Raw genomic sequence first — 15,668 nt, forward strand, 5'->3', positions numbered from 1 at the left:
GATTTTTTTAAGGATGAGAGAAAAACACAAGGTGTGAACTACAAACTAATCATCGTCCAAACAAAGAGCTGCTTTTTTTTCAAACTCGGAGTTTAGATTTAATTCATCCGCAAATTTAGCATGAATCCTATGTTGGATTGAGGTCTTACATGAAGGGAAATCTTTTATTCCTTGCTTCTTATGGAGCTCATTGCATTCTGTACACGCAACCTAATGTAAGATAGAAGAACAACTGATCTTTCCTTTGCTAAGCACAAGACACACTCCTTTTATGTTTCTCTTTTTCTAGCTCATCTCGAAATAAACTCTTTTGGCTTTTCCTTGACTGGGCTTGTTTAAAAGTCATATTCTCACTTTTCAATGCTTTTTGAAGGCCATCATTGTCTTTGCAACCTATAACTTTGAAGCATCCAACTCCTCCTTTAGCAAGGAGTTCTCTGCCTGTAGCATGAACGTAACAGAAGTATCATCCCCAATTTTCCTATTAGTAATTTCCACACGTCATTCTCCATCTGAGAGATCATCTTCACAGCAATTTCCTCTGAAACTTTCTTCTTCTTATCTGTTTTGAATAGCTAGGCTTCTTGCTTCAAATTTTATCTTATTAAATGTATGATTATTTCTTTTGTGAAACGATATTTCACTATCCAGGATGCATGATTCAGTTGCATAATCATTCATGATTCAATTGCATGATCATGCATGATAATGCACTAGAATTCTCTTGGCTAGTATATCTGCTGAATTTAGTTGCATGATCAAATTGCATGATCATGCAACTCTAGGGCATAATCATGCACGATTCAGTTGCATAATCATTCAGATTGCCACCTCCATTCATCAAATATGCACTAGAGTTGCATGTTCATGCAACTGAGTTCATTAAATTATGCACTAGAGTCCATACATAGCAATGTGAACATGCTTTTTTTTAGGATGAGGAGAAAACACAAGGTATGAACTACAAACTAATCATCATCCCAACAAAGTGCTCCTATTTTTCATACTTAGAGTTTAGATTTAATTCAGCTGCAAATTTAGAATGAATTCTATATTGGATTGAGGTCCTACATGAAAGGCAGTCCTTCATTTCTTGCTTCTCATGGAGCTCATTGCATTCTGTACACACAACCTGATGAGGACAACGTAGAAGAACAATTGAACTTTCCTTTGCTAGGCACATGACACACTCATGCTCCCGCCTCGAACTTCTAGTTGCCAAACTATCATTTCCTTCATCACTACACTAACACAATACTGCTATTTTTTCATTATCAGATTTTACTTTTAATCCACTCAACTTATCATCTGGCTATGCAATATCTTCCACATATTTATGGTGATTTCTTCGTAATCATATCCTCCTCAGATTTTGTACGTGCTTCAAGTTCTTCTCTTTCTTTTCTAAAGGATGCAACCCGTGCAAAGACCTTTTCTTTTATCACTCTTTCTTGTTCCAATCTACCTTGTAACATTAGTAAAAATAGCATGAGTAAAAATAGTATCTTGATATTATTTGTCAATAAGTTGTTTCTGATTCAATGTCACATACCTGAATCATGGCTTGAAGATTTTTCTCCTTGTCTAGCTCTTTTTGCACGTTAGATAATTTATATTTTTTTTCTAACTCATCTCAACATGAACCCTTCTGACTCTCCCTTGACTCGGCCTGTTTCAAAGTCATATACATTCTTTTCAATGTTTTTTGATGGCTTGACATTGACTTTGCAACCTACAACTTAGCAGCACCCAACTCCGCCTTTAGCAATGAGTCTTCTGCATGTAGCATGAACTTAACAGAAGTATCATCCCCAATTTTCCTTTTAGTAATTTTCATGCTATTCTTCATCTGATCATCTTCACAGCAATTTCCTTCGAAACTTTCTTCTTCTTATCTATTTTGAACAGCTCGACTTCTTGCTTCGAATTTGATCTCATTAAATGTATGACTATTTCTTTTGTGAATGATATTTCATTGTTCGGGCAACTGAATCATGCATGATTCAGTTGCATAATCATTCACGATTCAATTGCGTCACCATGCATGATAATGCACTAGAATTCTCTTGGCTAGCATATCTGCTGAATTTAGTTGCATGATTAAATAGCATGATCATGCATGATTCAGTTGCATAATCATTCAGATTGCCTCCTTTATTCATCGAAAATGTAGAGTGGCATGATTATGCAACTGAATTCATTAAATTATGCACTATAGTACATATATAGCTGTTCTTTACATGGTATCAGAGCCTTGCCGCCCCTCACTTTCTCTCGTGGCACCTCTTAGCACAGGTAGGTTGAGCCTGTTGCATTGTCCACTCTTCAAGTCCAATGGGCTCTTGTGTGAGGGGGCGTGTTGAGATATATAGTCTCAACAATAGCAATGTGAAAATGATTTTTTTAAGGATGAGAGAAAAACACAAGGTGTGAACTACAAACTAATCATCATCCAAACAAAGAGCTGCTTTTTTTTCAAACTCGGAGTTTAGATTTAATTCATCCGCAAATTTAGCATGAATCCTATGTTGGATTGAGGTCTTACATGAAGGGCAGTCTTTTATTCCTTGCTTCTTATGGAGCTCATTGCATTCTGTACACTAACCTAATGTAAGATAGAAGAACAACTGATCTTTCCTTTGCTAAGCACAAGACACACCCCTTTTATGTTTCTCTTTTTCTAGCTCATCTCGAAATAAACTCTTTTGGCTTTTCCTTGACTGGGCCTGTTTGACTGGGCTTGTTTAAAAGTCATATTCTCACTTTTCAATGCTTTTTGAAGGCCATCATTGTCTTTGCAGCATCCAACTCCTCCTTTAGCAAGGAGTTTTCTGCCTGTAGCATGAACGTAATAGAAGTATCATCCCCAATTTTCCTATTTGTAATTTCCACACGTCATTCTCCATCTGAGAGATCATCTTCACAGCAATTTCCTCTGAAACTTTCTTCTTCTTATCTGCTTTGAATAGCTAGGCTTCTTGCTTCAAATTTTATCTTATTAAATGCATGATTATTTCTTTTGTGAACGATTTTTCACTATCCAGGATGCATGATTCAGTTGCATAATCATTCATGATTCAATTGCATCATCATACATGATAATGCACTAGAATTCTCTTGGCTAGCATATCTGCTGAATTTAGTTGCATGATCAAATTGCATGATCATGCAACTCTAGGGCATAATCATGCACGATTCAGTTGCATAATCATTCAGATTGCCACCTCCATTCATCAAATATGCACTAGAGTTGCATGTTCATGCAACTGAGTTCATTAAATTATGCACTAGAGTCCATACGTAGCAATGTGAACATGCTTTTTTTTAGGATGAGGAGAAAACACAAGGTATGAACTACAAACTAATCATCATCCCAACAAAGTGCTCCTATTTTTTCAGACTTAGAGTTTAGATTTAATTCAGCCACAAATTTAGCATGAATTCTATATTGGATTGAGGTCCTACATCAAGGGCAGTCCTTCATTCCTTGCTTCTCATGGAGCTCATTGCATTCTGTACACACAACCTGATGAGGACAAGGTAGAAGAACAATTGATCTTTCCTTTGCTAGGCACATGACACTCTCATGCTCCCGCCTCGAACTTCCAGTTGCAAAACTATCATTTCCTTCATCACTACACTAACACAATACTGCTATTTTTTCATAATCAGATTTTACTTTTAATCGACTTAACTTTTCATCTGGCTTTGCAATGTCTTCCACATATTTATGGTGATTTCTTCGATATCATATCCTCCTCAGATTTTGTGCGTGCTTCAAATTCTTCTCTTTCCTTTCTAAAGGATGCAGGCCGTGCAGAGACCTTTTCTTTTATCACTCTTTCTTGTTTCGATCTACCCTTTAACTTTAGTAAAAATAGCATGAGTAAAAATAGTATCTTGATATTATTCGTCAATAAGTTGTTGCTGATTCAATGTCACATACCTGAACCATGGCTTGAAGATTTTTCTCCTTGTCCAGCTCTTGTTGCACGTTAGATAATTTATATTTCTCTTTTTCTAACTCATCTCAACCTAAACCCTTCTGGCTTTCCCTTGACTCGGCCTCTTTCAAAGCCATATACATTCTTTGCAATTCTTTTTGATGGCTTGACATTGACTTTGCAACCTACAACTTAGCAACATCCAACTCCTGCGTTTGCAATGAGTCTTCTGCATGTAGCATGAACTTAACAGAAGTATCATCCCCAATTTTCCTTTTAGTAATTTTCATGCTATTCTTCTTTTCAGAGATCATCTTCACAACAATTTCCTCTGAAACTCTCTTCTTCTTATCTGTTTTGAACAGCTCGGCTTCTTGCTTCGAATTTGATCTCATTAAACTTATGACTATTTCTTTTGTGAATGATATTTTACTGTCCGGGCAACTGAATCATGCATGATTCAGTTGCATAATCATTCATGATTCAATTGCATCATCATGCATGACAATGCCCTAGAATTCTCTTGGCTAACATATCTACTGAATTTAGTTGCATGATTAAATTGCATGATCGATTCAGTTGTTTGATCATGCAACTCTAGTGGGTTAAATTTGATGGCATCTTTTAATAATGAATTTAGTAGAGGTAATAACTAAATTTTCACATATATTGAATTTTTGGCCCATGCGTACATTTATTATTAAAATTCATTTGATCTTTAACTCATAAGGCTTTTGGCCCATGAAGCATATATTTATTATTAAAATTCATTTGATCCTATGGAGTTTTTGGTCCTAACTCGCATGAGTTAGGGTCTAATGGGACGTTCGCCATTAATGAACACACTCGCTTTTGTTGTTGAAGATGGTTGTATATATCTATGTTGATTGCTCAGATCGTTAAAGAGAGTGATTAATGCAGAAGCCAAATTCGTGTTCACCAGGGCCAATGCAGCAGAACTCAATATAGGTAAAAGTTTCCCTAATGAACACCATTACAGCTACATATTCAACACAAATTTCCATTAGATTGCATTATATACCCAATTGAGGCTGGTACTTTCTGTAATTGTATTTTATTCACGTGTCATGTGTTTGTATATAGCATATAACTCATCTACAGTGGACAACTTGAATTGGATAGGTAACCCCAAAGGACTAGAATCCTACAGCTATGGACGTTATTACAACAATCATTATGAATCAACCAAACAATCTTTTTATATGGCATTTAAGGCCCGAGAGCAAAGTGCAGATTAACACTGCACTAGCAGCGCCCCATATGCATGAGCATGATAAAAAAGATAACCGTGATTTGCTAGGAATATGTGAACGATTTACCGCCTCAAAACCCAATATGATTAGAGAATGTATTATTAATGTGATATTAATGAGAAACGGTAGATGCACATAATGTGCAATTTACATTGGGAATATTACTTTCAGGATGAGAGATTTTTTTTTTTTATATACTCACAAATTAAAGGTGTACTTCATTTTATATTTTTTCTCTCTCTTTTTTAATTTGTGAATGGATAGAAAAAAAAATTCTCTCATATAACATATAACATGAGAGTAAATTCTTCATTTACATTACTAGAGGTGAATGTGAACCATTGAATAGGCACAAGAAATTCAAGAAAGACAGTGAGAAAAAGGGGAGAAAATATAAAAGTGATGTATAATATTCATATTATTTGAGAGAGATGTTATATGAAGTGAAAGTAATATTTTCAATTTTCTTAATATATTTTTTTGAGAAATAAGATTTCCCAATATTAATTCAGGGTTTTATACTTCTCCTATTAAGGAGAAGGATTGTCTTATGTCAAAAAAACAAAAAGGGAAAACTTCATTTCCACCCACTGTGGTTTTGTGATTTATCATTTGATCCCTTGTGGTTTTAAACTTATCAGTTAGACCCACTATGCTGGGATATTTTGTCATTTAATCCCCTATGGTTTCAAATTTTCACTTAGACCCCTTATGGTTACACAAACTTTCACTTAGACACCTTGTGGTTTAAGAAATAAATATTTTTAAAAATAAATTTTCTCTCTTTTTTATTTTATTTCCTCATGTAATGTATTTATGGTTTAAAAAATATTTCAAGTTATTTACTTTGAAATTAATTTATAAATTATCTTATTTTTTTAAAACATATTTGAAATTAAAAAATATTATTTAAGATAAATTAAATATGTATTACCAAAATAAGATATTTACTTTCTTTAAATAATTTTATAATGATATAGGGTAAAAAATAGATAAAATAAAATAATATTTGATTTGAATTGAATTTATTTTCTTAAATTTATTTTTATTTTTTAATTCCTAAATGCATCAGGTGAGGATATAAAATAAAAAAGAGAGAATATTTATTTTAAATATTTTTTTAAAATTTTTATTTTTGTAACCACAAGTGGTCTAAGTAAAAAAATTTCTAACCACAAGTGTCTAAGTAAAAGTTTGAAATCACGAGGAGTTAAATGATAAATTATTTAAGCACAAAAAGTCTAAGTAATAAGTTTAAAATAACATGAGGTCAAATTATAAATCACAAAAGCACAATAGATATGAAAATGAAGTTTTCCTAGACAAAAAAGATATGAGCCTACGTGTTAAAAAAAAACCAGTGCGAAAATAGAAGAGTCAGTGGAACCCACATGGTGCGAAAATCAGAGTCAGCAGAAAGAGAAGTTGATTGCCCATTAATTCAAGCACTAACACAAGACATTACCAAAAGATTGGAAAAAATAAAAATAAAAAAACGTCGACAGCAGGGTTCGAACCTGCGCGGGCGAAGCCCAACAGATTTCAAGTCTGTCTCCTTAACCACTCGGACATATCGACTTCTTAGCAGAGTTTCTCTGAGGTTGAATTATGTAGTATTTATTATGATTTCTGATTTTTTTCCGTGGTACTTTTTAAATCTTACTTCAAGATTAGGAATTGCATTGAGATTATCAAAACAGGGATAAATTGTCAAATACAAAGACATACTGTGTGTTTGGTAAAAGGGAAAGTTTTAAATTTTTGGGAAAGTTATATTGGCAATCTTATATTTCCATGTTTAGTACAAAGGAAGAGGACAAATTTTCCTGAAAATCTTCTTTAAAATGTGAACAAAAATGAAGCAAAATCCCAACGTCACACCCCATAGATGGTATTCTACAAATCTCATACTGTTGGAAAATGCACTAAATTTTTGGGGACAAAAATACCCTGGCTTTCTTTGTTCCAAATTGCTCTCGTCGTCTCTTTTTTTGGAACTTCATTAGCAGATCCATACTAGGAAATATAATTTTTATTTTATTTTTATCAGTATAATAATATGGGTCAGAGTGAACCGTGTCCCAACAAGAACCATAACAGATGTAGCAGAAGCAAAGGCCAAGAAATTGAAAAAAGTGAACAGGGTAAGCAGAACATAATGATATCCTTGTGATCTTTCCAAAGGGTAGGTGAATATTGTTGAGAACAAAAACAATGGAAACGCCAAAGTAGCCATTGAAGTTGAAAATCTTCGCAAGATTTTCTTACGCCTGTTTCGATGAGTGTTGATGAGAGAGAGAGAGGGAGAAAGAAATGATTTATGAATAATTTTTATTCACAAAAGTTATTTTTGTAAAATTATTCCACCTTCCCAGCAATATTTTACAATTAAACATATGTAAAATTTATAATTTTGTCAAAGATGATACTAGGAAAAATTTACACATATATTTTCATCCCATCTACTCAATTCAATCAACCAAACGCATTCATATTTAATGGATTCTATAATCATATACGTGAGGCTTTGATACCAAATAAAAGATTTATTTACCCTGAAATCATGTATAAGATTATAAAATATCTAAATAATATGAAATTAAATTGGGATTGTGCGTACCTTATTGGATCTTCCTCTCTATCACCTATTTCGATAAAGGCAGCCTCAGTGATGGGAGCATGATACTCTAATATAAATAGGCTAGAGAAGGATCTAGCTAATAATCCAAAGAAGAGTCTGTGTCCACTGGGTCCACCCATCATGGAAAATCAGGGTCACATTAAAGCCTACACTGCTACCCAACTAAGCCTAATAACAACAGATGTCAGAAGCTCAATTCAATGTGATTACAATGAGCTAGTTACAATGATAATATTAAAATATTCGTTAACCCGATTAATTTTAAATACAAAACTAATTAATTAATATTGCTCATAAAATAAAATTTCTAACAACCTAACATTAGAAAAATTAACCTAACACTCATGGAAATATTTTGACCTACCAAACAACTTTTTTGTAACATTTTCAGAAAACTCATTTTCCCGCCATATTTCTGGGAATAGTGATTCTCAGCTAAAAAAGGTTTCTCTTCTACCAAACATCCAATAAAAAATACAAGAATCCTATTTTTTAAAAATTTTAATTAAATTTTTGAATGTTTCAATTTATTTTTAGAAAAATCTTGTGTTCTCATGCAGGAACAAAAAATTATTCCTCCAAAAATATATTGTACTATTAAATTGGTGACAGGAACCAGATAGTGAGATCTCCAAAAAAATGAATGGTGATGAATCTGACGATCTTCCTTGAAGGTTCCTTCAAGAGGAAATGATTACGCAGTTTTAATTTTTTTATGTTCAAACAGAAACAAATTAGTATCTAATGATTTAATTGAAAGAATTAAAATAGATGGTTCAAAATAAAATAATATTATGAGATTAATGTTTCTCATGTTGTAGGAGATAATTTTATCTCATACACACAGATAAAGGTGTACGAGGCCCGTATAGGACAATGTGAGGAGAAGAGGGAGAAAAAGAAAATATGCCTCTCACACACTTTTGTGAGTGTGTAAAAGATAAAATTTATTTCATACAACATAAGAAATATTTTTTCCTAATATTATAGACTCAAAGATGCATAAATGGATATCGGAGAGAATTTAGAGCTGTCAAAATCCATTCCTATTAGGCCCTAGTCCATATGGGTTAGGGCAAAAAAACTCGTAAAGCGAAATGAACCTCAATAATAAAGTATCGCACGGGCCAACATAGCCCGCTGGCTATCCAAAATTATAATTTCATAATTTTTTATCATATTCAATACATTAAAAAATATTTTAACAAATAAGTATTTAACATTTTCTTAACATATTTTATACAAATTATAAAAAGAAATTAATTTAATTTTTATAGTAAAACAATATTTGTACATAAATATAAAAGTGAAAATGTAAACTAAATTTTAATAGAAGTGAACATTTAGTTACTACCTTTACTAAAATCATTATTAAAGGATGTTATCAAATAAAGATTTCCTCACCAAGAGTCATAACAAAATACAACAACTCTAGTGGAAAATTGGTCCTAATACCAGTATTAAATAATTGTTGTTAGTATGCTATATATTTCTAAGTAAAACTATTGATTTTCTTTAAATACTACTATTACAAAAAAACTTTTAGTTATTAGTATCCACAAAATTACTAAGGTGCATTGTATACAATATGTTTCAATATAAATTTGTATATATAACATGTTTATATGTCAATAGAAAATTTCATTTTTATTAATGCACATATGAAATTCTCTGTTGAAATATATTACTGCTGAAAAATTTATTTTTATTGTAAAATATTATAGATGACCTTTCACACGGTTCATAACAAATGACTCTTCATTTTTCATTTTTTATGACATTTGATATATTCTATAATCATCTCGATAATGAAGTGTTGAATTGTAAAATACAACCAAGGGGGAGAGTTCTAAAAGATTATGGATGATCTTTCACATGTATTATGGATAATCTTTCATATGGTTCATAACATATGACTCTTTTTTGTTCATGACCTTTGATGTATACTATAACCATCACAATAATGATGTGTTAAATTGTAGAATACATGCAAGATGAAGTGTTGTAAAATATTATGGATGACATTTTACATAGTTCATACTTCATAATATGTGACTCTTTGTTTTTTTCATAACCTTTCTACAACCATCACACTAATGGTGTGTTAAATTGTAATTATTCCTTTAATTATGTTTAGAATCATAAATAAGGACATATCTTAGATGAAAAAAATAGTACTTGGTGAATTCAGAATATAATAATATTTTCTTACATTTAAAAGCTCATACTTGTTCTTATCTTATTCTTTCTTTGATTTTCTTTCTACACTTCATCTTCCTTTCTTTCATATTTCACTTTCTCTTGTATTCTCCATTAAATTCACAACAAATCTTACTTATATTATGTTAATAATTTATTTTATATTTATAAATATTTAAATTTATATAATTTTTTGTTTTTTAAATAATAAAAATTAATGAAGGAAAAAGTTTGACCCGTGGGCAATCTCTAACCCTGCCCGCTAATTAATTACAAGACTTTAAGAGTTAGGATTAAAAAAATCCCTAAGACAAAAAGGCCATAATGAATTAGGGCCAAATATAAGAATTTGCGAGTTGGTTCGCAGACTTTAGCCCATTTTAACAACTTTAGGAGAGATCCTTAAACCTCATGCACCCACCAGAACAAAAGAGACAAATAGATATTGGAAAATCTCAAACTCCTATTCATTTGTACTTTTCCTTAACACACAAGTACGGAAGAGTTAAACGCATTGAAGTTACTCTATTATATTAAAATTCATTGGGCTAATTTATATGTTTAGATATAAAAGTAAAAACGAACTTTGATTTATATTTTGAAATATAAAAGCATAAGGCGGCGTTTGGTTCAGGAAATTTTTTTGGAATAGTAGGAAAATGAGATAGATAGAGAAATAATTAGAAAGATAGATAAGGTGAGATAGGTAGAAAAATGTAAAAAAAAGTTGTTTGGTGAGGAAAAACTTTACTGGAAAAATTAGGTAACTTTATGAAATCAACAGTGCATTAAAAGCCAGATAACCGGTTTTCCGAAAAATTCCACCTTCAAATTGGGTTTCTAAACAGTGCGGATATCTATGTTTCTCATAAATCCAGACAAATTGGATAGATGGGTTTTTGGTGAAAAACGTTGAAACAAACATGGTATTTCTAAAAGCCATACTTGAGAAAGATAGATGTCCGCTGAAAAGCTCCCAACCAAACACCACCTAAAAGGAATCTATATTTAACCGTCTCTAAGGACAATTCTATCTTTTCTTATGCTGTTTTTCTTTCTTTTTTATTTCCTTTTTTTTTTTAACTGTGGGGAGGACACAAGTATGAACTATAAACTATTTCAGACACAAGTATGAACTATAAGCTATTTCAGACACAAGACCAACATCTAAAAGGATAAAGGGAACGGGAAAAGGGAATCCCATAATGCTAAATGAACTTCAAAGGAACCTCTTTGAAGAATCTTCTTAATTTGTTGTAATGCTTCTTCACAATTTTCATAAATCCAGGGAAGTCTCAACTCTCTAATTCCCCGCAAATTTAGCATGAATCCTATGTTGGATTGGGGTCCTACATGAAGGGCAGTCCTCCATTCCTTGTTTCTCATGGAGCTCATTGCATTCTGAACACACAACCTGATGTGCACAAGGTAGAAAAACAACTGATATCTCCTCTGCTAAGCACATGACACACTCCTGCTCCCGCCTCAAACTTCCAGTTGCCAACACCATTGTTTGAGACGCATTGGATTTCCAATTTCCCTTCGCGGTTGGAGTGTTTCTTGAGAAACTATCATTTCCTTCATCAATACACCAACGAAATGCTGCTATTTTTTCAGACTCAGAATTTAGTTTTAATTCACCCAACTCTTCCTCTAGCTTAGCAATATCTTCCACATATTTTTGGAGATCATTTGCTTCCTTCTTTCTAATCATATCCTCCTCAGATTTTGTGCGTGCTTCAAGTTGTTCTCTTTCCTTTCTAAAGGATGCAGCCTGTGCTAGTATCTTTTCTTTTGCAACTATCTCTTGTTCTAATCTACCCTGTAACATTCCACCAATTATAGTATGGGAGTAACTTAATAAGTTGTTTGAGTACCAATTGTAAACAATAGGGCCACAGGTAGAACATAAATCCTATTATTTAAAATTTGTAATAAATAAATGCAAAAATAAAATATCATTAGTAGAAAGATTTGCATGAGAATTTATTGATAGGGCCTCGTTCCTATACTTCAATCGGATTATAATAATAAATTATGTATATGCCATAATCTGTCCTTTGAACATATCTAAAGGAATACAAAGCCCTGGTTGAAGTCATTTTAATTGGTTGAGAAGTAATAAGATGAGAGTATCATTTTAAGGTAATTTATGATTTGTACTTTTCAATTGAAGACTAAAGGAACATCCTTAAGATAGCATGACTTAGCATCTCTCCCATGTTGCCAGTACATGGCTATAAATGTCAAGCATCTATGTATAAATAATTTTTTTTGTTTATTTTGTAAGTATTTGGAGGTCAAAGTATCCATGTCTGTTCAAGGTGCTTAAGCATGACAATATGGGTGCATTAGTTTAGAGTCAGACTGTAAGAGAAATAGAGATCATCACAAAGCAAGGAAAGTCAAGATAGATGTTAACAATATATAAAAGTAAACTACACATTTTACTCTAACGTATGTTGATATTATTCGTTTATAAGTAGTTTCTGATTCAATGTCACATACCTGAACCTTGGCTTGAAGATTTTTCTCCTTATCTAGCTCATGTTGCAAGTTAGGTAATTTGTGCTTCTCTTTTTCAAGCTCATCTTGAAATAAACCCTTTTGGCTTTCCCATGACCGGGCTTGTTTAAAATTCATATGCTCTCTTTCCAGTGCTTGTTGATGGCTTGTCATTGACTTTACAACCCACAACTTTGCCGCATCCAACTCCTTCTTTAGCAAAGAGTTTTCTTCCTGTAGCGTAAACGCTGCAGAAGTAGCATTCTCAATTTGCCTTTTAGTATTTTCCATGGCATTCTCCATCTCAGACATCCTCTTCACAGCATTTTCCTCCAAAACTTTCTTATCTGTTTTAAATAGCTCAGCTTCTTGCTTCTCATTTTTCAGAGTTCTAAACTCATCCTGCAGCTTGTTGATCCTATTGGTAACCTGTGCAATCTTCTTATCTACCCAGTTGTTCCACATTCGCGACTCATCCAGCACTTCTTGCAATCGATGAAGTAACTTTAAAGCTAGTTCATCCTTCTTATCTCGTGGGACATATGTATGCAAAGCCTGATCAAAAGGTATACCGACACAATAATCAAGAACCTTTTGAGTGTCACAAGAGCTTAGCTCAGATTTTGGTTTGGATGTAGTGCCTGGTGTTGAAATATTTGTATTCATTGTGGGGGAAGTAGATATTGCATCCCTTGTGGGTGATGTTCCATAGCTACCTCGTGCAGGTAAAGCAGATGCACCATTGGTTGAAACATGGCATGCTACATCTGTTGAACGAATCATTTTTGTGCTTGTCGTATTTGAGGAGCCGCATTTCATTTGTTGATTGGGAATTTCATATTGTGGCTTGAGTCTTTTTTCAACAACCGAACCATCAACGCTTGCAAGCTTCCCTGATTTGAAACCCCCTTTTCCACAAGCCCTGTAAGTTTTCTCCATGTGAAGGAACTTATGTCTAAGTGTTGTTATTTCTTTTTTATTATGCCTCTTAGAACTAGATCCTGATTTACATTCTTGGGAAGGAACTCCCGCAATTCCTAAGGATTTCCCTGCAGTGATTGGCAATGAAGCATTCTCTACCTGAAGCTTTACCCCTTCTGAAGCAAGAGGACTTTGATTGTTGGTTGAATTCAGGAAACTTCCAAACTTAGGTGCTTCAGACTTGTGATTCTGGTGATTGGGGGACGATTCCTTCTGGAAAGTTGATGAACTATGATTTGAAATAATATCAGAGCTTTGAACCTCTAACATTGATTGGGGAATGGAAGAACTGGTGGAGCTTTCCCCATTACAAGCAACATTATCCAGACAATCCTCCGCTGCACAGGCTAGTGAAATGTTCAAGTCACATATCAGCAAAACCCACATTGCATCACCATCTGTTAAGGAGGGTTTAACTTCACGAAGTACACTGATCATCTCCACCATGGTGTAATGTAGCAAGTGCTGAAAATTTTCAAATTCAATGTCCGTAGTGCCAATATATTTTTCTTTTCTGTTCAAAATATTCAGTGTATCATGTAGAATATTTGAGATAGGGTCTCCTTCCTCTGTGTATAGAGCCTTCCTTGAAATGGCCATTTCAGCCACATCTTGACTATAGCCAAGTTTAACAATATGCTTGATTACACCATCAAAAATTGCTTTCAGATTAGATAACAATAACTCCTCAAGCTGTCTTGCAATAGGATCATTCCAATCCACAATCTCATGCATATGCACTTCCAGTTTTTCTCTATGACAATCTGACTCGAACTCCGATGAATTAAATTCATTTGAGCTTTGCGAAATTGGTGATGCATACCGAGGGAACTCAACCAGAGATGAGGGCATTTTAATAGCAACTCTAGAAGGATGAGCTGATTTCCTCTTGTGCTTACGCCCTTTATCCTGCCTGTCCACACCATCAACAGTTGTATCCATCTCAGGAACAATGACACTGAAGCCCACAATAGATACCCATAAGTCAAAATAAAAAATAAAAGTGTAAATGAGGAATTAAAAAACTGATTGTGAGGTTGGAGGATCAAAGAAAATATGTACATAATAAAATTGGGAATGAAATTCATACAGAATTATCACCAACGCAAATAGAACCTTTAAATCAACATTGACATTTTTACCTATCAATTCTTTATATACAAATAGATAACCATAAGTCAACAAACAATGTAAATGAGAGATTAAGAAACTGATCGTGGGGTTGGGGGATCAAAGAAAATATGAACGCAAAAAAAATGGGGAAAGAATTAACATCACTGCAAATAGAACCATTAAATGAACATCAACATTTTTGCCTATCAATCCTCTATCTATAAACAGATACACATATGTAAAAAAAAACAGTGTAAACGAGGGATTAAGAAACTGATTGTGAGGTATTAGACTTATATTTGTCTATAAATTTACTTCTTTATTTTTTAAGTATTCCATTTTGTACAAAACCTGTGCTTGACCTGTGTGTGAGAAAGTGATTGAATGAATTGCGTTATTCAATTTTTCTTCATGTTTATGCACTCTACCTTCTAACATGAGGTTAGGGGGATCAAAGAAAATATGAACACAATATAATTGGGAACAAAATTCATACAGAATTAATACCAATACAAATAGAACCTTTAAATCAACATCAACATTTTTGCCTATCAATCCTCCTATCTACAAATACATACCCATAAGCCAAAAAAAAGGTATAAATGAGGGATTAAAAAACTGATTGTGAGGTTTGGGATGTCAAAGAAAAAATGAACACAACAAAATTGGGAAAAAAATGCATACAGCATAACACCAGTGCAAATAGAACTTCTAAATCAACATCAAAGAGTATTAAATTGAATAAAAAATTTCTTTTGGCATAAAAAAATTAATAAAAAAGATATTTCAATTACAAGAAGAGAATAAAAAGAAAGCCATACCTTGGCCCAGAATTTCAAAACTGGGTGCAGAATGAGGAATTAACTGTATGGAAAACTCAAAAATGATTAAAAGAACAATAAAAGAGAACTTGCTAGAATCGAAACTCCTTGAACAAAACAGTTCCTGAGCAAACCTTATATAGCCAAAACAGAGAGAGCAGGCATGGAAGCCAAGTGCACCCACAGACCA

General features: G+C 33.1%; 1 protein-coding gene and 1 non-coding gene across 2 annotated transcripts; both read right to left on the reverse strand.

The window, feature by feature from the left end:
* Positions 1 to 6,714: 6,714 nt before the first annotated feature.
* TRNAS-UGA (transfer RNA serine (anticodon UGA)) lies at positions 6,715 to 6,796 on the reverse strand. Its single transcript has one exon. It is a non-coding gene; the product is annotated as a tRNA-Ser (tRNA).
* A 4,565-nt stretch (positions 6,797 to 11,361) lies between these two features.
* On the reverse strand, positions 11,362 to 14,486 carry LOC133300689 (putative E3 ubiquitin-protein ligase RF4). The gene is made up of 2 exons (XM_061500262.1): positions 12,567 to 14,486; positions 11,362 to 11,880 (listed from the first exon to the last, which is right to left on the reverse strand). Exons 1-2 carry the CDS (start codon positions 14,484 to 14,486, stop codon positions 11,362 to 11,364), a joined length of 2,439 nt encoding a protein of 812 aa, XP_061356246.1.
* Positions 14,487 to 15,668: the final 1,182 nt, after the last annotated feature.

The sequence above is a fragment of the Gastrolobium bilobum genome, unplaced genomic scaffold (genome assembly GCF_033153095.1).
Source record: "Gastrolobium bilobum isolate Gb01-03AN ecotype WA unplaced genomic scaffold, APGP_CSIRO_Gbil_v1 utg5539, whole genome shotgun sequence".
Taxonomy (NCBI): Eukaryota; Viridiplantae; Streptophyta; class Magnoliopsida; order Fabales; family Fabaceae; genus Gastrolobium; species Gastrolobium bilobum.

Coding starts and splice junctions, on each gene's coding strand:
- LOC133300689 (XM_061500262.1), bottom strand. CDS start 14,486: ATGGATACAACTGTTGATGGTGTGGACAGGCAGGATAAAGGGCGTAAG. Junction 11,881..12,566: donor ATCTTCAAGCCAAGGTTCAG/GTATGTGACATT, acceptor GGAATGTTACAG/GGTAGATTAGAACAAGAGAT.